We start from the raw sequence: 26,031 nt of genomic DNA, 5'->3' as shown, positions 1-26,031 counted from the left end.
GGGGCGCTAGAAATGGGATGAAAACATGTTCAGCGCTGGTGCAGTGGGGAGTTCTGCTGGAAACCTGGATATCTCTTTAAGAACCTCCAAAGAAGGAGACTCCACCACACTCCGAGGTAGTGCATTCAACTGTCAAACAGCTTGTACCGTCAGGAAATTTTTCCTGATGTTGAAGTGGAATCTCTTTTCCTTCACCTTGAACGCATTACTCCTGGTCCTACTCTGTGGAGCAGCAGAAAGCAAGCTTCCTCCCTCATCATCATGCCATCCTTCCAAATATCTAAACATGACTATCATGATACCTCCTAACCTTCTCTTCACCAAACTAAACATACCCAGCTCCATAAGTCTCTTCTCGTAGGTCATGAATTCCAGGCCTTTTACCATTTTGTTTGCCCAATCTACTATCTTGGACTATAGTATGTATGTATACTTGATGCATATTTGTCAATAGTCTTGGGCCCCACATAGTGGCCGAAAGTGGTTTTTGTGCGTGCGTGTGTGTGTGCGTGCGTGCGTGCGTGCGTATAAAGTACCTTCAAATTGCAGCTGACTTACGGAAACACAGTAGGGTTGTCCAGGCCACAAACATTCAGAGGTGGTTTGCCATTGCCTTCCTCTTCATAGCATCCGTGGTGTTCCTTAGTGGTCTCCCATCCAAGAATTCACCAGGACTCACCCTCCTTCTGAGATCTGATGAGCTCAAGCTAGCCTGGGCCATGCAGGTCAGGGCAAATTTTTTTTTAGAAATGTTTAGACATCTAGGTTTCCTTTTACTATTGAAAAAGAGCATCCTCCCTTTTCCCCACTGGGTATGATTGAGAGGCGGCATCTATGGAGTACTGGCACGTTCCTCACATGGAACCTGCTGTTTGCCCTGTTGAGAATATGTGTGGCCCATTGGTATGCTTGTCGCCTGTAAGTGAATGTAAGTTGCTCTGGGCTTAAGCCCCCCTCTCGCCTTCCATGGTCTTGACCTGCATCAGCCCCAGAGGTGGGATCCAGCAGGTTCTCACAGGTTCCCGAGAGTAGGTTACTAATTATTTGTGTGTGCCGAGAGGGGGTTACTAATTGGTGATTTTGCCACGTGATTTTTGCCTTAGTTACGCCCCTCCTCTTAGCAGTAGCGCGCAGAACTTGAAGCAGTCTAGCAGGAGGTGCACCGGCGTGCATGGCAGCCTGCACCTGCGTGCATTCGTTTCCCGCCCAAGGACTGGCGCAGCGGCTGTGTCCTTGCCACAGCCCCGCCCAGGAATGCCCTGCCCCCGGAATGCCCAGCCACACCCCCGTCGTGCCCTGCCCAGCCCCATTGGCGCTACACCACAGTTTGAATCCCACCACCATGGGAACCTGTTACTAAAATTTTTGGATCCCACCACTGGTCAGCCCATCATGCACTTGAGAATCTAAGAGGGAACTCCCAGAGCGTGTCTGCTGTTGACAGAACACAGGGCAGGCCCACATGTAGCATATACCAATATCATGTTTTTTTCCAAAAATTCAGACATATGGAGGTTTTCTTTGCCTTCTCAGCCACAAAGTGGATGCCACAATGCACGTGTAGGGGCTGTTGCCAATCTTACCCACTTGCAATGTAGATAAGAAGGCTTTGATCAAGTGAGCAAAGCTGTTGCAGTGGGGGGTTGTAAGTAAAGCAGTCCTGCAGATGTATGGGTCAGAGGCCATGTAGGGCTTTATGCATGATAGCCAGTACCTTGAATTGAACCCAGTAACAGATTGGTAACCAGTGGAGCGAGTGGAGAAAGAGTGTGATATACATTCTCCACCAGGCACCTGATGGTAATTGAGTTGCAGCATTCTGTACCAACTGGAGTTTCCAAGACTTTAAGGGCAGACACATGTTGCGTGCACTACAAGAGTGTAGCTTTAGTGTAACGACAGTGGCATGAATCTACATGGCCAAGTCAAGGTCGGAAACCATCTTCTGGGCTAAATGAAGATGGAAGACAGCACTGTTGACAGCTGTGGGCATTTTCCCACTCACCGTGATCCCCCCTATGCCGCACGCCCAGGCGTCCCCACGACCCCGCACTCTGTGCGGGGTCATCAAAAGGCGCCATTTGCAAGAGCACCAGGGATGCCACGTGCTGAGGGGGTGCGACAGCGGCAGCATTGGTGCGGCTGCTCTGTCACCGCCCCTGTTGTGGGGAGTGCCGGGGGACCCCGCGCTACTTGAGGAGAATAGCGTGGGGCTTAAGGTAAGTGGGGAAAGGCCCTGTGTTAACTTGCTTCTTAGCAATAATGCTGGGTCCAGCATAAACCCCTGGGCTTTGAATTGAGTTAGTGAGCGTCCGCAGGACACTGTCAGAAGCACAGTGCCGTTCAAGGCCTCAGCCTTGCCAACCAGCATGACGTCAGTCTTGTCAGGATTCCGTTTCAACCTGTTCATCTTAGTCACTTAACGACAGCAGTCGATCAGAGACGTCAGACCCACAAATTGACCTGGTTTCTGTACCAAATATGCTGAATGAAAAATAAAGGGACACCTACACACACACACACACACACACCCAACCCTTGGTCCAGAGTTATTTTAGAAAGTGTTCGGTTCCGTCAATAAATATAAGCAATATATACGGTAGTTGTATTTTAGGCCTAGCTGCAAGGAGCACCTGAGAATGGTCCAGCTAACAACAGAAGAGAAGATACAGTTCATTGTTATAGTACCTGTGCAGTGCACATGGGTACTGTGCATGAGTAAGCTAACTACAGAGACTTTTACAAAACAACTAAAGGACAGAGAGGCTTGATTCCTCCTCCACACACTCCAGTTTCCGACTTTTTTTGGCATGAAAGGGAGGGCAGAGGAATATCTGTCCCTCCGTTCTCTCTCTGCTTCCACTTAGCCCTATGTTTTTTGTTTGTTTTTTTCCTGTGAAGAGAAAAAAATTCTTTTTTGCCTGTGTCTGGGTGTTCTATTTTGCAGGGTTTTTTGTTTTTTTTAACTGACAAGCAGGGCATGTTCCTCACTCAGTGCAGCCACCATATATTCAAAAAGAGAAAAGATAAAGGGGTGTGAGGGACTGGAGCTTTTGGCCTTCAATAATGACCCATAAAGCCCTCTTTTAAAAAAGCAACTCACTGTCGAGCTAAAATCCCCCACCCCGACAACTGTCTGTTTGCTTTTTTTTTTGCCCTGGAGAAGAACATGATGTTTCCAGATGCTCTGTCTGCAAACAATTTACTCCTGAGGCATGACAGGGCTTCCCATCTTGTGGAAAAATGCCCTCTCTGGCTCAGTTTCCAAAGGCCAGATTAGTCCAAACTCTTTGAAGATCTCTGACAGGCATGCATCTCAATGCTGCTTGATTCCGGTGGTGTGGTTGAACTTCAAACTCGACGTCAGTTCCCATCAAGACTGTTCCATCCAAGCCAATTTCTGCTGCCTCAAATCATAGTGCTTCAAAGCCTCCTGAGAAAAAATCTGAACATAAGCCTGAGAAGTCTGCAGCTTTTTTCACCATGATCCACTCAGATCCTGCTCACCTGTGGTCCTGAGAATCCTCCTTGGACTGACCACATTTGGTGTGTTCCAGGTCTGAAAGGGAATTCCTGTTGGGATTTGCAAGTGTCTGTCACAATTCAGATACTAAGGGGTTAACTATGTGCATGCTAATTAGTTACTGAGGTCAGAGTTTTATGACCAGTGTTACACTAGCTTTACAGTTAGAAACGTTTTAAATGGCAATGGGGAAATAACTCGGCTTGGCAGCAAGATGTAGGCTAGTGGTGGGATCTTTAGAACAGCTATACCAGAAAATGGCTTGAAACGTTCCACAATGAATACAAAGGAGACCAAATTGAATTTCAATATTTTTATAAGTTTTTGGCAAAAACAGTCATACAGTGAGACATAGAGAAGCTTACACACTGTTCCTAAGAGATATAAAAAGGGTGGAAAAATAGGTTTGGATGAAAGATTAGGAGGGGGTAGCGGGGACTTATACATTACCTAGGTTCAGCTGAGAAGTTCTTGGAGAAGACAAGGATTCAGATGGCCAGCATTTGAATCCAAGTGAAGGATGATATCGTGACTCAAAATCAACCAGACACAAGAGAGGTTCAGGCCAGTAAAGAGCTGGAACGAGCCAGCAAGCTCACTAGGAGCTAGCAAGCTAGCCAGCTAGTGCTAGAATTAGTAAAGAGCAGGAACGAGCCAGCCTGCGAGCCAGCAAGCCTGCGAGCCAGCCAGCAAACGAGCGTGGAACTTGGGGTGTGCTGTTCTTTTATACCCCATAGCATAATTTGGGGCGGGAGCTGGGAGCTCTCTTCCTGAAACTTCTGGATTTCCATGCTGGGATTGCTGGGTTGAGTTAATTAATAGCTCATCTATTGTCTTCTAAATGTTGGGATAGTACAGGGGTAGGGAACCTGCGGCTCTCCAGATGTTCAGGAACTACAATTCCCATCAGCCCCTACCAGCAGGGCCAATTGGCCATGCTGACCGAGGCTGATGGGAATTGTAGTTCCTGAACATCTGGAGAGCCGCAGGTTCCCTACCCCTGGGATAGTAGGACCAGCTGTCTTGTGATTGAATCAGGGAGTAGCCTTGAATGGTTTGGGCAGAGTTCCTTTTTAAGAGTCTCTGTCCAGATCTATTATTAAAATTTGGCTGAGGTTTTGAGTGGATCAGGGAAGGAACGATTGTAAACATTGATGGTTGCTAGAGGCATTTAGATAGAAATCTTGTGACAAGGTGTATCCCAGTTCCTTTGTGTTACAGTAACCTTAGCAGGGTGTGGTAATCAAGATACATGTCCATGAGGCTTCCAGTTTCTGTTAGCTGGAATATCTCATTCAGTGATTTAATTTTGCTAGCAGGCCTTTTTGCACTTGGCCTGCTATTGGTTTGGATATTCTGCTACACACACATGGTTGCTGGCATTTGCCAGTACATATTGTATGAAAAATCATATAAAATCCATATTTCCATAAGGTAGGATATGAAGGGTAGGGTTACACCAGCTCATTGATTAAGCTATTGGTCAGCTAACCCCGGCATTGCTTATGTGAGACAAGTCACGTAGGTCAGAGGTTATAAAGTTAACTATGTTTCTTTGTCTCTCTCAGACTTAGAGTGACATTGTCACACTTGGACCACGATGTTCTTTGTTACAACAAGATCACCTTAAGAGGTTTATCTATGCCTTGCTACATAGGCACCATGTGGGCTCATATGGTCCTAAGCAATGTAACCCAGTTAGTGCTAGAATAGAAAGTTGTTCTTTGTTTTATTCCATGTAAACCCTTTCCCTTATTAGTAAGTAAACTTTTTTTATATAATCACAGCAACTGTCTCATGGTCTCTTATTCCGCACTCTGCTAATTATCCAGTTAAACAAAACCCAACAATTCCGCAAAACCGGTCCTACAATCCTGATTCTGGATCCGTTGTCCACCCATCCTTCTTAGCCAGACAATTCAGAACAGTCAACTTACAGTCCACTTGGCCACCAGTCTCCCTAGTGTCTACAGTGCACAATCCTCAGAGACATTATGGCTGCCTTTATCTGTCCTATGAGCCCGTTAATGGATGACTGATATGCTGAATTCCGGTCATGGGGTTCTTGTGATGCTCTTCAGTTGGATCCACATATCTTTGGTTGACAAGATCCTACTAGGCAACAACCGTCAGCTTCCCTGGAACAGCTGTAATTCCCTTTGCAAACAGACACTGTAGTTTTTGTTCATAACAACATCAACAAGCTTTATTGGCATAACAATACAATATCATAAACAGAAAATTCATTCAGACCAAATGGAGGGGAAAAGAGAAGGAAAACAGAAGAGAAAGAGGAGGGAGGGGGAGAAGATATTAGTCATATTTTCCCTTGGAACGATGGTTATGTATAAATCAAGGAATTTGGCTACTGAATCAGTTACATCACTGCTAGTATTGCCTCATAAAAAAGACAATCTTCAGCAAGTTAGAGGCATGTTCTCTTTTGGCTAACAACAGTGATAGCAATTTTGTTCTACATGCTGTATAAAAGGGGCAGTGGAGTAAGACGTGTACCATAGAGTCTACACAATCCCCATTACACACACACATCCTTTGGTGGTAAGAAAAAATCAGAGTGCTCCTGGATCCCACAACATACAAAAAACTGAAACAAGACCCAACCAAGAAAATCACTCGCCAAACCATCACATTGATTAGGAACAGTGGTGGGATCCAAAAATTTTAGTAACAGGTTTCCATGGTGGTGGGATTCAAACTGTGGCGTAGCACCAATGGGGCTGGGTGGGGCACGATGGGGGCGTGGCCGGGCATTCCGGGGGCGGGGCATTCCTGGGTAGGGCTGTGGCAAGGACGCAGCCGCTGTGTCAGTCCTTGGGCGGGAAACAAATGCACGCAGGCGCAGGCTGCCACGCACGCCGGTGCACCTCCTGCAAGATTGCTTCAAGTTCTGCGTGCTACTGCTGAGAGGAGGGCGTAACTAAGGCAAAAATCACGTGGCAAAATCACCCATTAGTAACCCCCTCTCGGCACACACAAATAATTAGAAACCTACTCTCGGGAACCTGTGAGAACCTGCTGGATCCCACCTCTGATTAGGAACTCCCCCATTCAACAAGACACACGCCAACGACTCTGCAAGTCAAAAGCTCTTCCACCCCAGTTATATGGACTCCCGAAAATTCACATCCATCCCACTCAGACCTATCATTAGTGTGATTGGCTCCCCCACATATGAACTAGCAAAATTCTTGACTTCACAGTTACAAAGCCACAGTGGGCACACAATATGGCAAACCAAGTAACTTATCCAGGAAGCAGAATTGCATATATTCAACTGAGTGGTTCCAGGCACCAATCGATACAGGAGCACCACAGAGCAACTGCTGACCTACCTTGGCGTTGAAGGCCTTAAAGGCAGCAGGGATTTATTCGTGGCCCCTGTTATAGAAAAAGCGGATTATCGCTGCAACACCGCACTTGTTTGCTGAGATCACTATGTCCCAATCAGTTACCCATTCCATGATGGAAATGCAGCCCGAAGTATTTGAATTGCTTAACTTGCTCCAGGGAATTAACATTTAAGGACCAGCAGGTAGATCTCCAAGCCCTTGAAAATACGAGGAACTTAGATTTCTCAAAGTTCAAAGCAAGACTATTGCTGGTGCAATAATCAAATTGCAGCATGTAAGGAGATAATTGAGGCCTACCCTGGAGCAAGAGAAGAAGAGGAGGAGAAGGAGGAGGAGGAGGAGGAGAGTTAGATTTATATCTCCCCTTTCTCTCCTGTAGGAGACTCAAAGGGGCTTACAATCTCCTTTCCCTTCCTTCCTCACAACAAACACCCTGTGAGGTAGGTGGGGCTGAGAGAGCTCTGTAGAGCTGTGACTAGCCCAAGGTCACCCAGCTGGCGTGTGTTGGAGTGTACAGGCTAATCTGAATTCCCCAGATAAGCTTCCACAGCTCAAGCAGCAGAGCGGGGAATCAAACCCGATTCCTCCAGATTAGAGTACACCTGCTCTTAACCACTACGCCACTGCTGCTCCTGCGTCATCAGCATAGAGCAAGATTGGGGAATGTACATTACCTAGTCTTGGGCAATGTGCGTTTATTTCTGTTGATGCAGGCGCAAGGTCATCCAAAGAAAGATTTAAAAGTACAGGGGCAAAAGGCTGGGCATAAGTGCAGTAAACAAATGTATAAATGTCACTTAAAATGTATGTCAAAAATCCAGACAACTTTTTCTCCTGCCAGGTTGTAGCCGAGCTAGCTGAGAAAGAAGCCGAAGAGCAGAAGAAGAAAGGCCGGAAAAAGGGGGAAAAGGAAAAAAAAGAAAAAGGAAAAAAGAAAGGAAAAGAAAAGGGCGGTGAAAAGAAATCAAAGAAGAAAGATGAGGCAAGAAATTATATGGGTTTTTTTAAAAAATCAGGGGGTCCTCTGAAAACACTAGGAAGAGGGGAACTCCCACCTCATAAGAACATAAGAACCTAAGAACTAGCCTGTTGGATCAGACCAGAGTCCCTCCAGTCCAGCTCTCTGCTACTCACAGTGGCCCACCAGGTGCCTTTGGGAGCTCACATGCAGGATGTGAAAGCAATGGCCTGCTGCTACTGCTGCTGCTCCTGAGCACCTGGTCTGCTAAGGCATTTGCAATCAGATCAAGGAGGATCTCCCCCACTCACTCCAGATTCTCTCCATCCACCTGACACCATATCTCTTGTTTATCTGCTTGTCACCCCCTTGCTAGCCCGCGGTCCGTTCTTTTCTAGTTTCTGGTTTTCCAACCCACCCCACGGGCTCTGGCTTCTGCCTTTTCCCTGCCACCATTTCCATCTCCCACTTCCACCACTAGCACTAACATTGCCAGCCTCCCGTACCCTTCCTGCTGCCTTCATCTGTGCCTTTCCACCCACCTTTCTAGCTCTGGTTCTGTTTCCTACTTTCCCCATCTGCCCTTTCTTATCCCATCTCCCATTGCCACCATTTTTGCCCCCCCCCCCACGTGTTCTCCTTTCCCTCCCCTCCCGACGTCTCCTTTCCTCTTCTGTCATCTTCTAACTCCAACTTCTCTCCCACGTGTACCTCCTGGTGATGGCTCTGAGAGACAGGCACCATTGGGGGGTTTCTCCAGCAGTTTGTGAATCTTTCATCCCCCCCCCTTTTTTTTTTTTGCAAACCTAAGGTTTCCCTTGGGTTTGCAGAAAACTATGTCTTGGGCTGGGTTGACTTGTGCAGATTTTTTTAAAATCCATAACAGAGGACCTCCTCGTGGCTAGCAGACGTTTGGTAGATCTGAAGGAGAAAAACTTTGAGCTGCAGCCCTGCATTATGGACAGGTGTGAGAAAAATAACATTTGGTTTTGAGCGCCATACCTTTGTGGTGTCCTTTTGTAATAAAATACCATAATGGTCTGAAAAAGATTATTCAAAAGGGGATCTGCTAGCAAGCCATAATGTTATCCTAATTGTATATGTTGTTGGATTGCATTCATTATTTTTCACGAGCGGGCCAAAGGTGATTTTGTTGGATTGTTTCTCACCCACATTGTACCCCTGTGTACTTTTGTCTCAGTGGATGTGAAGGGGAATCACATACTTAGCTTTATTTTTTTTACCTTTGAAATCCATGAAAGTATATAAAGTTTGATTATCAAGAAAAAGTCAAAAACACACCTTTCTCTGGCTAACCTTTTCTTGCCTCTGTTCTTCCCCTTCTTAAGTACATGTCAAAATAGGGAAAAAAAACCCAGACGGTTGTGTGTTGTTCTCATCCAAAGAGCACCTTAACGCCTTATCAGGAAGCAGCTGGGTCTTAAGACAGTACAGACAAATGCCAGGCCATTTAATAACCAAATAACTGCTATTGAAGACCTGATAATGGAGGAGTACGTTGGCCTGTCTGGTGTTATCAAAATGAGAGTGAATGAATCTAGAGGGTTTATGGAAAAAGGGTTTATGGAAAAGCCGAATCCAAGGGGGGAGTGGAATCCGTGTGGTCTGAAGTACTAGATATCTTGTTCAACCATCTCCAGACTTGGAGTGTTTGTTTATACCTGTTACTGGGCCTCCAGCATAAATTAGGGTGTATGATGGAGCGCAGTCCACCCTGCTAACACTCTGTTTACCTATGATAGCTGAGAAGGTCTGAGAACTGGTGGGTGGGTTATGTGATCCTTGCTCATCCTGGTACAAAAACCTGCCAAAGCAGGACAGCCCTGTTGGAGATAAGAGATGTGATGGCCTTAAGGAGGACACGAAAAAATGTAAGAAACTCCTCTTTTCCTTATTTTTCCAAGAAGCTTTTGTCAGTGTTTCTAACCAGAATTAAGGGAGCACTGGGGGAAAAAAACATCCCATGAGACATTTTCTGTTTTGAACAGAATAAAATGCTTCTTAAGACATTTTTTGCTCCTTTGAAATGTATTGTATAAATATTTTATGTAAGCATTTATAGCATTTATATAGGTTCAGATAACTACAAGAGGAACATAAGAACATAAGAACTAGCCTGCTGGATCAGACCAGAGTCCATCTAGTCCAGCCCTCTGCTACTCGCAGGGGCCCACCAGGTGCCTTTGGGAACTCACGTGCAGGATGTGAAAGCAAGGGCCTTCTGCTGCTGCTGATTCAGGAGGACTCACTGGGGGAGGGGGTAATATCTCCCCCTCCCCACACTGTATTCTCTTTAGACCCTTTCCACACATGCAGAATAATGCACTTTCAATCCACTTTCAATGCACTTTGCACCTGGATCTTAATGTGTGAAATAGCAAAATCCACTTGCAAACAATTGTGAAAGTGGATTGAAAGTGCATTATTCTGCATGTGCGGAAGGGGCATTTTTTCCTTTGCAAAAATGATTTGATTGTGTTTGTTTAAGGATCACTGCAAGCAAGAGCTTCTATTCACAACATCCTTTTTGTAGCGTCGATGTTCATTTTAATCACCTGTGCTCCCGAATTAGTCGTATCAAAGTTTTATTTTGTACACTTAGGGTGAAGACGAAGGCTGGAAGATGGGCCCCAGTAACTTTCTCCCCATAATGGAGGAAGGAAACAACAAGTATAAAGGCAAGTAGCCTGGTTGAAATGCAACTCATTCTGGGGCTTTCTCCACTTACCATTTGTGGCGCGCTACTCCCAGCGCGCTCCCGGCACGAGTGGTTTCTGCCGCGGGGTTGCGTTTCCCACTGCCCCGCGCAGGGGGCAGTCAGAAGGTGCCGTTCCTTCAGTGTCCAAAATGACGTGCGCTGAAGGGGCCGGAGAGCAGCAGCCTCGGGGCGGCTGCGTGGTTGCCGCCCTTGCAAGTGGGGAGCGCCGCTGGACCCCACGCTACTTTCCCACAGTAGCGTGCAGCAAATGGTAAGTGGGGAAAGCCCCTCTGCGTGCTGGTATTCTGCGACCCTCTCATATGCTTCATGGTTGGAAAAGATGCTTTCTAAAAAGAAAAGACAGAATTAGCATTCAGATACCAAGTGGTACAAATCCCTGTGGGGTCTGTCACTCTAGGACTAGCTTGCTGTAACATTATTATTATTATTATTATTATTATTATTATTATTATTATTATTATTATTATTATTATTATTATTATTTATTGGGTTTATAGACCGCCCTCCCCCAAAGGGCTCAGGGCGGTGAACAACATATAACAGAGCACAATAATAAATTAAAATCCAATAAATATAAAGTTAATGATGGTATTCTAATAATGTAAAACCCTATCTTAGTTAAAAAAAAATACAACATTATTAAACTTAGCATTAAACTAACATTAAAACAAGATGGCGCCAGCTTCAGTTCACCCAGAGCTCCAGAGGGGGGATGAGGCAGTGGATCCACTTGATGTTATAATAAAGGAGGAGGAGGAGAGGGAGGGGGCCCCTATCAACGGCTAGGCTCCCCAAAGGCCCGGTGGAACAGTTTGTACCTTACAGGCTCCTCTTGTGAACCTCGGAACCAGATCCACGCAGAGCCCGAACAGCGCTGGTGGGAGAGCTGCTCCACTCAGGCTGGGGGTCAGAGCTGTAAAGGCTCTGGCCCGAGTGGAAGCCAGCCATATCATTGAGGGGCCAGGAATCACCAGTAGGTTGGCCTCTGCCGAACGCAGAGACCGATTCGGGACATATGGGGTAAGACGGTCCCACAGGTACGTGGGTCCCAAGCCGCGTAAGGCCTTAAATAAGAACCTGGAAATACAAAAAAATAAAATTAATCGCTGCATATGCTGTCTGGGCCAGAGTGCATGCATTGGAACATATTTTAACCAGTATCCTAAAGATTTCTTTTTCAAATGTGTGGCTGGGGATTTTAGAGCTGTTTAACAGGATATGGGACTGGCGGGGAGGGTCTTCATCAAAAGACTTCATTTGTCATATAGATTTTAATGGGAAGGGAAAGGGAGTTAATTTTTTGAAACTGAAAGCAGATGTGTGCATGTTTACAGTAGTTGCCAGTGCAACTAATATTTCCCCCCCCCTAAATCTTTGGATGACAAACTTGGAATGTTTCCCATCCAGGATCGTTTGAAAGAAAAAAGCTGTCGGCGTGCTAGAACCAGGTCTGCCCAATGTGTGATTCACCAAGTCACTGTAGTCTGCTAGACAAACTGATAAATTTCCAGATGCTGTTACCTGCTCGGAGCTACAAACGTGGGGAATTGCCAGGCACTTGGCTGGCCACAATGCACAGATGATGGACTGAATTGGAGCTGATGGTGGATCACAAGTTGTCTAAACTGGAAAGAGATGGAAAGGGTATTAGGGGAACTGAGGGATACTTGTTGAGTGCCTTTGCCCTTTTAATGCATCTTCTCTCTTTGGGCACCTTTTGGGATTCTCAGTATACTGTTGCTGCTGTTTGATATGACCATTACTACTCAGTCTACATCAAACTTGATTCATGACAAACATGCCAACTCTCCATGGATGAAGTTAAACTTTCGTAGCCAGAATTTGGCCATATGATTTTGGTGAATGTACCCTTAAGGGTAAGTAATTCACAGCTTGCAGGCTCGATCTGACTAACTCAGGACCAAGCAGGATGAGATACAGGGGATCCTGTATGATTAATCTGTAACAGCAAGTTTGAGGAACCACACTTTAGATTAAAACCGCTGTGAAAGAGGAGAGGCGTTTATGTCTTTCTCGACCGCGTTTTCCCAACTTGAAGTGGTCTGGTTGAATGATGTGTCCCACTATAGCGTACATCTGGGCAAACTGCATCTGTGCAGGGCTTTTCAGGTCAGAAATGGATCAGGAGAGGGGTAAGCACCCATTCCCCCGTGCCGCAATCCAAATCAGGGCCCTGCATACTTGGGATCTCTGCAGTGGCATACCTGCCAGAGGGACACGGGGTCACCCATGTCCCTGGGTGCCCAGATTCTGGTCACGTGGGGGTGCAAAATCACCCCCGCACAGACTGAAGCCTTCCGCTCCTCAACGTCCATCAGTAGTGGCCCTGCTGCCTCGTTGTCTTCGTCCTGTAGCAAAACATAAAGGAAAGGAAGAAGAAAACCAGCTCTCTGCAATTCATTGATGTAAGGCAGTGATGGTGAACCTTTTCAAGACCGAGTGCCCAAATTGTAACCCCAAACCCGCTTATATATCGCGAAGTGTCAACACGGCAATTTAACCTGAATACTGAGGTTTTAATTTAGAAAAAATGGTTGGTTCTGAGGAATGTTTTACTCGGGAGTAAGCTTGGTGGTAATCGGTGGCTTGGCTTTGAAGCAACTGAGCAACTCTTCCAATGGGTGAATCACGACCCTAGGAGGGTTTACTCAGAAGCAAGCCCCATTGCCAGCAACTGAGCTTACTCCTGGGTAAAGGATCGCGCTTTAGTTCTTTGCATGAAAATTAGTGGGGTTTAACAGCGCTTAACAGAGTTACCTACACTGCTTCCCCAAAACTAGGTCTTAGGTTTACTGCTAATAATCGAGCCCAGGCCAGCCTAGATGGGGGGGGGGGGCACTCTGTTTGCATGTGCCCACATAGAGGGCTCTGAGTGCCACCTCTGGCACCCGTGCCATAGGTTCGCCACCACTGATGTAAGGCATCTCTCATTATAAACGTGACTTCCTTATCCTTTTGATGTTCAATTTAAAGTTCTCCCACTTGTGTTTTTCCCCCTAGTTTGATTAAACGTTTTAATATTTGTAAGCTAGCTTTCTTCCAGAATTAGAAACCCTCAGCCAATTGAATCTGTGAAGCTTTTCAGCAGACGGTTTCCAGGCACAAGCCTCTAACTGATTTGTCCTCGGAGGAAAGATACCATAAATCTAGTTGCATGATAGCAATAAATGATTTATTTTGAAAAGATAAACTGTGTGGTTTATCCGTGGATAATAATTACGTAGGCCCTCAGGCCCCTGAGAAAACGTAAAACTTGAAAACTTGCTGACCTATCTAAGAATATGCTTAAAAATTCACAATGTGTAATGACTTTATTCCCTTGAGGCTGAAATTCCAAATTCTGATGCCGGTTCCTTTCTAACCTATACAAATACACTCTCTCTGCTGATACATTACAGAGTATTCATCATGTGACTTGAAGGGCTAAGAGTCTGTAAGGCTGAACACACTCAAAGCAGCTTTAAAAAGAACTTTATTGATTTATGTCGCCCTAGGTACAGGGTGCTGGAACTGAGGATTCTTGTCCTCAGTTCCAGTATTTAAACTACTTACAAAAAACATATAGCAACCAATCAGCTTTACCTGTCCTCCCAGCTCCTGGTCTCCCATTGGTTCTGAAGCTCCAGTGGGATGTAGCTGCTCAGTTTGTTTTCCCGCTCTTTTTCCAAAAGGCAGGAACCAGTGCATGCTGGGAGTTGCAAGAAATTAATGCATTTCCACCTTCCCTGCTTCGGCTGCATATGAGAACTACTCACTGAACGTTTTGCTGTGAAACTGTAAAGAGGTTCAGAGCGCATTTCCATGAACTAAACTGAAACCTGAATGTTTGCATATGTAACACTATGTGGCCCCTCATGCCTAGGTTGATTGCCCGTGTGGAATCAAGGGCCATTTGTGCACTGTGCTCTGCTCTGCAATAAGGGTACATTATCTTTGGGTCAGATTCTTGATCGTGCACACATTTTCTCCTCTGCCGAACTCAACATGCCACAGATTAGAGAATTCCCTCGCTTTCCAAAAGTGGGGAAAGTGCAACTTTCCCCCCTGAATTCACAGGAAAAACCAAAGAGATGGTGCGTGTGTTACTCGCTATTCGAGTTTTGGTGTTCCTCCCCACCCTAGTGCTACCATTTGGGATCGTTTGGAAGGGCTCTTTCCATTATTTTTTTTACAAGTCTAAACGTCTGTCGATGCAGCAAAGGACCATTTCAGTGAAGCAACACAGAAGTTATCACCCCCGCAACAGGAAAAGAAGTCAGGAAAAAAAGCCAGCAGACAAGGAAGCGGCTGGCAAGCAGTAGGTCCACCAGTTCCCTGATCGCATTAAGAGCGATCTGAAGGCCTTTTTTGACATGCACAGTGAAGACCTATTGATCCACCTTTCCTTCAGTGAAATAATGCTAGACTAAAGATGGGAAACAAAAAAAAAAGGTGCCAAAAAGGGGATTGCAAGAAAGCAGGCAAGACAGCGGTGAGCGGGCAAAATGGTGACTCAGCTCATTTTGTCCAGGGACCCTTCACAGTAGGTGACTTCTCTTTTGAACAGAAAACCACAGAGAAACTCCACTGCAAATCACGCAGCTGCGCCTTAAACAGTAAGTGCGCAAAAGGCCAAGGCTTCTGGAAGCGCACATTTCTGCTAGAGATGCTTTACTTTGGGAAGGGGAGTATTCCACTTATGCAGGGTGCGAGATTCCCTTCCACAAACAAGGCAAGTACCACTCCCAGCCTTCAGGGGTACCACTGCAACAATTGTCTTGGTAGACACCACTGGGAGGCTCTTTCCGATGATACTATGCTGCAGAAGAAGAGAAGAAGAGTTTGGATTTATATCCCCTCTTTCTCTCCTGCAGGAGACTCAAAGGGGCTTACAATCTCCGTGCCCTTCCCCCCTCACAACAAACACCCTGTGAGGTAGGTGGGGCTGAGAGAGCTCCAAGAAGCTGTAACTAACCCAAGATCACCCAGCTGGCGTGTGTGGGAGTGTACAGGCTAATCTGAATTCCCCAGAGAAGCCTCCACAGCTCAGGCGGCAGAGCTGGGAATCAAACCCGGTTCCTCCAGATTAGATACACGAGCTCTTAACCTCCTACGCCACTGCTGCTCCTGCAGTGTCCTACCCTTTTGCCAATGCAAGAGCGGAATAACTTCCTGTTTCAGTGATCAGTTCTTTGCACTGCAGAATTCAGATCTGTTAGCAAAGCATAGTGGTAGGATACAGCCTACAGTACCACGCAGAGGTCTCTGTCCAGTGCTGTTTGTTGAACTTTACAGGCTCTTACCAATTTTTCAATGAGCATTAAGTAACAGCCAATTTACCATCTGTGACCTGATTTAAAGCTCCCCTATTCTGTCTTTTCCCTCCCCAATTCTCTAGCTTTTCCCCTCTGACCCAGATGCAACCATGAGTGCTCCAGAGGCTTTTCTGTCTAAGAATATGTGAGATCTGTATGTGAGTTACCATTCCTGCTTATCTTGATGCCACCTACATAAAGAGGAAGTTGCCTATGACCATGTCTGGCCATGCTGTTTAAACAAAGCTGATTAACATGCAAATAATTTTCTCGCCAATTCTTGCCAAACAATGCCTCTTGTATAGGAAATGGGTGAAAAATAAGCCGGCAACATTTGATACAAAGGCAGTCTGGAGAAATACACAGAGAAACCTCATGAAAAACCCTGAAGACCACCAAATACTATGTGGAAGTTTTGGCAGAGGGGAAGGGAGGAACCAATACAGTAAGGAAGCAATCATGGTATAGTGAGCTTTTATGAGCAATGGACAAGAAGAAGAAGAAGAAGAAGAAGAAGAAGAAGAAGAAGAAGAAGAAGAAGAAGAAGAAGAAGAAGAAGAAGAAGAAGAAGAAGAAGAAGAAGAAGAGGAAGAGGAAGAGGAAGAGGAAGAGGAAGAGGAAGAGGAAGAGGAGGAGTTGGATTTTTAACCCCCTTTCTCAAAGGGGCTTACAAGCTCCTTTCCCTTCCCCCCTCACAACAAACACCCTGTGAGGTGGGTGGGGCTGAGAGAGCTCCAAAGAACTGTGACTAGGCCAAGGTCACCCAGCTGGCATGTCTTGGAGTGTACAAGGTAATCTAGTTCACCAGATAAGCCTCCACAGCTCAAGTGGCAAAGCGAGGAATCAAACCCGGTTCTCCAGATTAGAGTGCACCTGCTCATAACTACTACACCACGCTGACTCTCCACATGAAGAACTATTCAATTCCTTGCTCTCCACATGAAGTCCATGAAGAGGCAGGCAATGGCAAACCACCGTCAAATGTCTCTTGTCTTAAAAACTCTACAGGGTTGCCATGTCAGCTATGACTTGACAGCACAAACACACAAGAAAGTCAATCTTTAGTAAAAACACAGTGCAGAAATGCCTTCAGTTCCCATGAAAATCTAAACTGGCATTACTCTGTATCAACACTCCCTGTAAGCAGAGCAGCCACCACATTGGTACCATGCAAATAAGGGGCCTCCCAGCAGGGGGAGCTCTCCCAAGTAACTCAGTTCCATGCAGCATCTGTGAAGTTCCGTGCAGCACTGGGGAACAATTAGAGCACAGGTGTCAAACTCGCGGCCCTCCAGATGTTATGGACTGCAGTTCCCATCATCCCCTGCCAGCATGATGCTGGCAGGGGATGATGGGAACTGTAATCCATAACATCTGGAGGGCCACGAGTTTGACACCTATGAATTAGAGGAACTGTTGCTCCGTAGCATTCTACCTCTGCATTTATAAAGAAATAACCCAACTTATTATATACTAGTGTGACGTAGTGGATGGTGTGGTGGGCTAATGCTAAAATCCCCACTTATGCTAAAATCCCCACTCTGCCAAAAAAAACCCTTGCTTGGTGACCTTAGGCCAGTTACACCTGCTAAGCCTAACCTACACCACAGGGTTGTTGTAAGGATAAAATGGAGGAAACGATGTAAGCCACTGTTAATTCCATTGGGGAGGAGGGTAAGGTATACATGAAGTAAACAAATATAGATACATAGATGTAATTCTTAGTGTCTCTCATGATTTCAGTTTGATCTTTCCAGACTTTACATAATGGAAACTTCCATTTGTTCTTTATGCAACATTGAATAGCCATATGAGTGCACGTTCTTTTCACTAACTATTTCCTCTTTATCCTGTTCCTGTTAATAGGTGTTTGGCAGAACAGAGATGAGGAATGGAACTTCTCCCAGGAGTATGACCCAGAACTGATCAAAGAGGAAAAGCGGAAAGAAGTAGAAGAAGAGATCAGAGTGCAGGTGAATTTCCTCTAGCAGGTCGTTTGTAACAAACACTGACTGTTGTCAAAGAGTCAGATCTTTGCAGATCTAAGAGCTGGTCAGCCATACTTACAGATTAGTATCTGTTCTGCCTTTCCCATTAAGGTAAGTGAAATACAGAGGAGCTAAAGTACACTTATCTGAGAATGCCTCTGAGGGGAGCCATGAAACCAAATGGTTATGTTTCCAAATGGGATGTTACCGAGCAAACTCTTACATCCTCTGCAAAGGAGCAAGTTTTGTGTCTGGCCTTTTGGAAAACTCACCTGCATTCTGTATTTAGTTCATTGACAGCCCCATCCAAAGAGGGCTATCCCTGCCTGAGCCATTCTGCCATTCTGCCACTTGCCCCTTCCTTGATGTTTCTGTACAACCTCTATTTGAGGAGGTTGCCTGCTTTTTTTTTGGTCTAGCATTACTCTGTCAAAATATGTCAATTTCAGTGTTAAGGGTTGTTATTTCTGGTCATTCTGAAATGGTGGCCCTGAGAAACTATTGCTGTGTGGGCAGGGGGGAGGTGAGAATGAGCGAAAAAGCCCAAAGAAAGCTTAACACGCAGTGGTGTCCTTTGCTTTCCCTGCGAAGGGAGAAAAAAAGTCACATTTTCTGAGCATTTGGAAACCACAGGGACTCTCGGATCTGAGAATCTATGGTTAGTTCCGGAGAGGGGAAAATGTGTGTACAACCGAGAATCAAATGTATGTTCAATGTGAAAGAGACCATTTTACGTGGATTTCCAGACTGCAGGGGGCGCTGCGCCCATAACCCCAGCAACGTGGAAGGGATAACTGTACTGAGTCCCGGTCAAGAAGGTGGCTTTAAAAGCAACATTGCTGAAACTAGATAAGAGCCAGCAACGGTTCAGTGATGGTCATAGACAACCCATGGTTTATGCGAGCCATGTTTTTTTTTAATACATCTCAACTGAGTGTGTGTTACTGCCCAAACAGGTGGATGAGCTGATGCGTCAAGAGCTGAAGAATCTCAAATTAGCTGTTGACAGAGAGGCAGAGAAAAAAGGCAAGAAAGGCAAGAAAGGCAAGGTGAGTAAAATTTGGCTAACCTGTGTAAGGAGCAGAGTCACTGCCAGAGAAGGGCTCCTGGTGCCCTCGTAACTTGCACACCAGCAGCAATTCCCGCAAGACATTTTCGTGGGCTAATCACAGATGTTTTTTGTAATTTTGAGCCAGTTTTCACTGCCAGATGGAAAATCGATTCTTGATTCTGCCTGCGGTGGCTGTGACAAACGCCCATATTTGGGAAGGGATTTCCAGTGAGAAACTGCACTGAAATAGTTAAGTCCTGCCCAGTCCTGATTGACTGGGGCGGGGGGGGGGGGGAATTGCCTGACAGGAAAAAAAGAGGCACCTGGAGTTCTGGGGGATTCTTTTTCTCTGGGGAGAGTTGGAGTGAGGGAGACTCCAGAAAAGGAGTCTGAGCTCAAAAACCTGCCAGGGCTACTGAAAGTATAAAATTTGGGTAGACCCTAGGACAGTGGTGGTGAACCTTTGGCACTCCAGATGTTCTGGACTACAATTCCCATCAGCCCCTGCCAGCATGGCCAATTGGCCATGATGGCAGGGATTGATGGGAATTGTAGTCCAGAACATCTGGAGTGCCAAAGGTTCGCCACCACGGCCCTAGGAAGATCCTAGGCAGGGACCCACTGTTGGTCATAGGACCATTTGAGAGTTTAGAAGAACTGTCTGAATGACAATACGTACTTCTGTTCTTTTTTTGGTTTGTTTGTTTGTTTATGTTCTTCAACCCTACCAAAGAAATGTTTGATGTTACCGTTTATTTTCAGTAAAACCTTTTGTTGTGGAGCTGTAAGGCAATACGGGCTCTGGTGCTTATTATTAGGGAGATCCTTAAAGTCAATAAGGACTAATTCTTGAGGGAATAACTCCCTGGGGCTTGGGATGAGTGAAAGGGGAAACCTTTCCTTCCCCCCCCCCCCCCCCCCTGTGATTGTGTTACAATGGCTATTCTGTGACCGCTTGTTTCTCTGGAATGCCTAACATGTACTGACTGTGGTCAGATTCTATGGTGTGTAGCTTAAGCAGTATTTTGTTTAAATTAAGGAAACCATTTTGGCCTTCCTTTACTGCCTCCTGCCACTATAAAACAAGTTGATGTATTTTGCAGTGCTCTGCTGCCTGTTACGGACTTGTGGATGAAATGTTTCAACTCCATGTTCTCCTTTTCCCGCAATGTCACCCCAGAGTACAATCCAGAGAGCGTCACTGCTATTAACCATGCAGCACTGCTTCTACTGTGCCTTTTAAGACATGGTTTTGTGTTTGATCAAGAGTCCAGAAGGCACTGGCCTTGCATGGAGCTTGCAAGCTGGCGAAAGCAACTCCTCCGTCGCTTTCTAGGAACCATGGCAGGATCTCCCATCTCTTTAAATTCCTTCTAGAGAGGCACAGCTGGCCCAAAGAGTCTCCTTTCAGGCCAGGACTCATTTTTGGAATTCTGAAACGTGGTGAATACAAAAAAAAAAAGTCTGCCGTGGGAGGTGGCACCAACAACATCATGGAGAAGCGAAGATTAAGGGGGGACGTGATAGCTATGTTTAAATATTTGAAGGGATGCCAGGTCGAAGAGAGAGCAAACTTGGTTTCTGCTGCATCAGAGACCAGACACGAAGTAATGAATTCAAGGTGCAGGAAAAGAGATTCCATCTAAACATTAAGAAGAACTTTCTGACTGTCAAGGGCTGTTCCACAGTGGGATTCACTGCCTCGGAGAGTGGTGGAGTCTCCTTCTTTGGAGGTTTTTAAACAGAGACTGGATGAACATGTGTTGGGAGTGCTTTGATTGTGTGTTCCTGCTTGGCAGGGGGTTGGACTTGATGGCCCTTGGGGTCTCTTCCAACTCTATGATTCTATGTCATAGTCTCTTCCAACTCTGTTTCTATGTCATTCTATTGTTGAAGAGTTACTATTAGAGTTATGCATAACCTCACTAGGTTATGCATAACTCTAATAGTAACTCTTCAACAATTCAAGCGGAAGCTTTATTTAACAGGAGATCTTTTAATCTGCACTGCCACTCAAATCACCAGTGGCCAATCAGAAGCCAAGTCTGGCAAAAGCCCCACCTGGCCCTACTTACTTTCTAAACACAATTGGTGGGTACCCAAAAAGTTATTGGTGGGTGCTGTGTTAGGAACCCCTGGTTTAGCCTGTGAAATTGTATTTTCATTGATTAGGAACACATTAGAGCACAATGAAACACTGGTGGTGAAATTAAACTGTAAGGGAATGCAAATGCGTTATCGAGGGCACCCAGTGGGAAATTAGGTGGCTCTCAAACTAGCAGAATGCACCATCTATCCTTAGACCTCAATGTGAAGAGTATACAATTGATGCCAGCTATACTTCGTGCCAGGAATATGCAAAAGTTGAATGACTCATGGAAGGCAATAATGTTTGTTTGTTCGTTTCTTTGATTGATTGATTTTTATCCTACTCTCCTCTGCCTCTGTACCCCTCCTTCATGGCTTGGTGGAGGACTGCATAAGCAGAGTTAGTTGAGACAGACACTTCGACCACATCTCAGTTATGCAAGCCAGGTCAATTTCGTCATCCTGTTATACCCCAGAGAGGTGAGCAGTTTTATGCCTCACCATCTGGCATTATGCAATACTATTGAAAGGGTGGGGGAAATAGGGGCTGTTGTGTCATCAACACTCATGATGCTACAGAGGATTTGCCAAATAAATTCCCCCCCCCCCGCACACACACAATATCTACTATCGTCCATCTTTTCTGAAATGGTTCATTCATCATACATCCTGCTTCAGATAATTGTATCCCTGTCCTGAGCTACTGTCACAGCATGTCAATATAAACAGTGTCTAATATCTGTACTTCAGGTTTCCAGTTATGTAAGTAGAGTCAGTCTACCTGTCCGTCAGAGACAGACCCAGGGATGGAGGGAGAGGAAACTGTGCCCAAGCCCCGCCCTGATCTGCCCACCCACCCACCCACCCCCGAGAGGGGGTCTGGGGAAATTTTTTCACCCCCACATTATGCCAATGACATGCGCCCTGGGTGTGGTACCCCCTCCCCCCCCCCGCCCGTTGCAGCTTTGCCACTGGGTGCACCTCTTGCCACTCATCATGTGAAATGCCTGGACCCAGGCTGAAAGTCTGAATGAAATAATAACCAGATAGCCTTCAGGACAGGAAGAAGCAGCTGCTGAAAGCGCCCTTTCAGGCCAGATAAATGTTATCTTGTTTACTTTTTTAAACTTTTAAAACTGTTTAATGAAAAGAGACTTGTTTGGCATTACAAAGAAGTCCTTGAGATTCTAAGGTTGAATTGTGGGTCGTCAAAAAAAAAGTCCAAGGAAGTTGGAAGAAAATTCCCCACCCTTTGCCAAACAATTAGAAATAAGAGATTTTATTCAAGTGAACACCGCTAATCGGTTTGAAGTTTTCATGGACGGAGATAATGATTTGAGGAATACCTCTGATATATCGGAAAGCAGTGCTAAAGAAAATAATGTACGGCGTGTTCCATGTGAGACCTTAATGGAGATAATGAGTAACCTAAACAAATGGACAAGCACCGAAGAAGCTCACAATAGTGATAACTCTCACAGTTGCAGCGCTTGAGTATATTTTCAAGGAGTTAAAACTTCTAAACAGCAAACTGGAACAAATTACTAAACAGAAGGATACACAGTCAGAGCAACAGCTAAGAACTCATAAAGAAACAAGCTCCGATTTGTATCTAAAAAGAAATTTAACAGATGACCTCAGTAATCTAGTACTAGCTCCAAATAAGATTTCTTTTGACTGTGTGTAAATATAGAGGTTTGATCCCAGATTTAATCCCAGATGATGATCATTATGAATATGCGGATGTGAACCAGCCCCAGAACAGGCACAGCAGAGGGCAAACGACACACTGACTAGTCCATCAGTCCGTCAATAATATTTATTACGGTCATTGACCAGTTCAAAAGTTATAAAACAATTGAATGAGCTAAACTTAAAATGCATTTCCTTATAATACTATTCTGTTAACAATAAAAAGAGCAGCCGCGTCTCAGGGAATGGGGGGGGCGGTGAGGACTTCAAAGCCCAATTTGCTCATGCGCGGGCGATCTGCGCATGCGCAGAGGGCCGGGCGGCCTCAGGCCCGATCTGCGCACGTGCAGAGGGCAGGGCTGCCAGGGAGATGTGCTCTCGCGAGGCGCAGGAGCACGTCATCAGAGTGGGCCCAAGGCAGAGTCTATAAAAGGCCCTGCCTCTTGACTCAGGGCCCATTCTGCTGCAGGACATCGAGGGATTTTCCCACCCACCTGATCCCTGTATTTACGGGAATGTCCAGTTTGGCTGATGAAGAATATGAGAGGGAACACAAATGGTGGCAAAAGAGAAGCAAGTTAGCTGTAAGGGAGGCAAAAAAGGATTATAGAGAGAACGCGATGGCTGCGGCCGAACATGCAAGACACTCAGCGACAAACAGTTCTTCAAAAGTACATCAAAGAAACGCGAGGGAAGCCAGCAAAGGGAAGCGGTAGGCCCAAGTTAGGATGAGACAAAGGAACAAGAGGTGCGCTAAAAGATGGCAGGGAGATTGCAGAGAAGCTGAATGAATTCTTTGCATCTGTCTTCACCCAAGAGGAGGTGAGGAACATTCCTGCACCTGAACCAAGCTTCTTAGGAGGCGAATCCGAGGAACTAGCGAAGATAGTGGTAGACAAGGAAGAAGTTCTGGCAGCCATTGATAAACTAAATGTTACCAAATCCCCTGGCCCAGATTGCATTCACCCAAGAGTTCTTAAAGAGCTCAAGCCTGAAATTGCTGATCTTCTCACTTTAATATGCAACTTATCCCTGAAATCAGGCTCCATCCCTGAAGACTGGAAGATGGCCAATGTCACACCAATCTTTAAGAAAGGATCTAGGGGGGTCCCGGGAAATTACAGGCCAGTCAGTTTGACATCTGTTCCTGGTAAATTAGTAGATTATTAGTAAATTATAAAACATGTAGAAAAGCAAGACCTGCTGAGAAAGAGTCAGCATGGCTTTTGCAGAGGCAAATCCTGTCTTACAAACTTACTAGAGTTCTTTGAGGGTGTAAACAGACATGTGGATAAGGGGGAACCAGTGGACATTGTCTACTTGGAGTTCCAAAAGGCTTTTGACAAAGTTCCTCACCAGAGACTGTTGAGAAAACTCAGCAATGAAGGAATAAGAGGGGAAGTCCTCCTATGGATTAAAAACTGGTTGAGAAACAGGAAACAAAGAGTGGGTGTAAATGGGAAGTTCTCACAATGGAGAGATGTCGGGAGTGGTGTCCCCCAAGGATCCATTTTGGGACCAGTGCTCTTTAACCTATTCATAAATGACCTGGAAGTAGGGGTGGGTAGCGTGGTGGCCAAGTTTGCAGATGATACCAAATTATGTAGGGTGGTGAGAACCACAAAGGATTGCGAAGAGCTCCAAGCGGACCTTGATAAATTAGGTGAGTGGGCCCAGAAATGGCAAATGCAGTTCAATGTAGCAAAATGTAAAGTGATGCACATAGGGGCAAAAAATCCAAACTTCACATACACGCTACAAGGGTCAGTCCTATCAGTCACAGACCAGGAAAGGGATTTAGGCGTCTTAGTTGATAGTTCCATGGGAATGTCAACTCAATGCATGGCAGCTGTAAAAAAGGCAAACGCTATGCTGGGGATCATTAGAAAAGGAATTGATAATAAAACTGCAAAGATTGTTATGCCCTTATATAAAGCAGTGGTGCGACCGAACTTGGAGTACTGTGTCCAGTTCTGGTCGCCGCATCTCAAAAAGGATATTGAGGAGATAGAAAAAGTGCAGAGAAGGACAACAAGGATGATTGAGGGACTGGAGCACCTTCCCTATGAGGAGAGGCTGCAGCGTTTGGGACTCTTTAGTTTGGAGAGGAGGCGGCTGAGGGGGGATATGATTGAAGTCTACAAAATTATGCATGCGGTAGAAAATGTTGACAGAGATAAATTTTTCTCTCTTTCTCACAATACTAGAACCAGGGGGCATTCATTGAAAATGCTGGGGGGAAGAATTAGGACTAATAAAAGGAAACACTTCTTCACACAACGTGTGATTGGTGTTTGGAATATGCTGCCACAGGAGGTGGTGATGGCCACTAACCTGGATAGCTTTAAAAGGGGCTTGGACAGATTTATGGAGGAGAAGTCGATTTATTGCTACCAATCTTGATCCTCCTTGATCTGAGGTTGCAAATGCCTTAGCAGACCAGGTGCTCAGGAGCAGCAGCAGCAGAAGGCCATTGCGTTCACATCCTACCTGTGAGCTCCCAAAGGCACCTGGCAGGCCACTGCAAGTAGCAGAGAGCTGGACTAGATGGACTTTGGTCTGATCCAGCTGGCTTGTTCTTATGTTCTTATGAATGTTTAGTTACATTTTGTTGTCCTAGCAGTTTGCCAGTTGCGCGGGGGTGTGTGTGTGTGTGTGTGTGTGTGTGTGTGTGTGTGTGTGTTCCGCTGGCAAAGGAAGCTCGGGGAGCTCCCCTGTTTATTACACCTCCTTAAGAGCAAGCCCATGGTTGGAATGCCCCGCGGGGGGCTAAGGAGCTTGTGCCCCTAGCGGGGGATGGAGAGGGGGCACCAGTCATGGGTACTTCACTGATCTGGAATGTCTCACTCCAATCTTCCTCTTGGTTACATTCCTCCAGCAGGCGGGCTGGAGGAACTACCGTATATACTCATGTATAAGTCGAATTTTTCAGCACATTTTTAATGCTGAAAAAGCTCCCCTCGACTTATATGCGGGTCATTAAATTTTTTGGTGTGTTTTTACTTTGCCGGCCAGCAGAGGGCGCAGTTTTTATGCTAGCTACACCAAATTTTCAGGGTACCCTCAGGAGACACTCCTGATGATACCAGCCAAGTTTGGTAAAGTTTGGTTCAGGGGGTCCAAAGTTATGGACCCCCAAAGGAGGTGCCCCCATTCCCCATTGTTTTCAATGGGAGCTATTAGTAGATGGGGTTACCCTTTTGAGGGTCCATAACTTTAGACCCTCTGAACCAAACTTCACCAAACCTGGCTGGTCTCATTAGGAGAGTCTCTTTATGATACCAGCCAGGTTTGGTGAAGTTTGG

The 26,031-nt window shown here is 45.7% G+C and overlaps 1 protein-coding gene across 1 annotated transcript in view; it reads left to right on the top strand.

The window, feature by feature from the left end:
- IQCA1 (IQ motif containing with AAA domain 1) overlaps window positions 1–26,031 on the top strand; it is a 119,642-nt gene that overhangs the window by 57,413 nt on the left and 36,198 nt on the right. The window contains exons 11-14 of the mRNA XM_048506237.1: window positions 7,736–7,876; window positions 10,476–10,551; window positions 17,774–17,880; window positions 18,852–18,944. Of these exons, the coding sequence (XP_048362194.1) occupies window positions 7,736–7,876; window positions 10,476–10,551; window positions 17,774–17,880; window positions 18,852–18,944 (417 nt within the window). The remainder of the gene's footprint in view (window positions 1–7,735; window positions 7,877–10,475; window positions 10,552–17,773; window positions 17,881–18,851; window positions 18,945–26,031) is intronic.

Source organism: Sphaerodactylus townsendi, linkage group LG01 (genome assembly GCF_021028975.2).
Source record: "Sphaerodactylus townsendi isolate TG3544 linkage group LG01, MPM_Stown_v2.3, whole genome shotgun sequence".
Taxonomy (NCBI): Eukaryota; Metazoa; Chordata; class Lepidosauria; order Squamata; family Sphaerodactylidae; genus Sphaerodactylus; species Sphaerodactylus townsendi.
The sequence above is the reverse complement of the archived record's forward strand: the minus strand, read 5'-3'. Positions and strand labels throughout refer to the sequence as shown.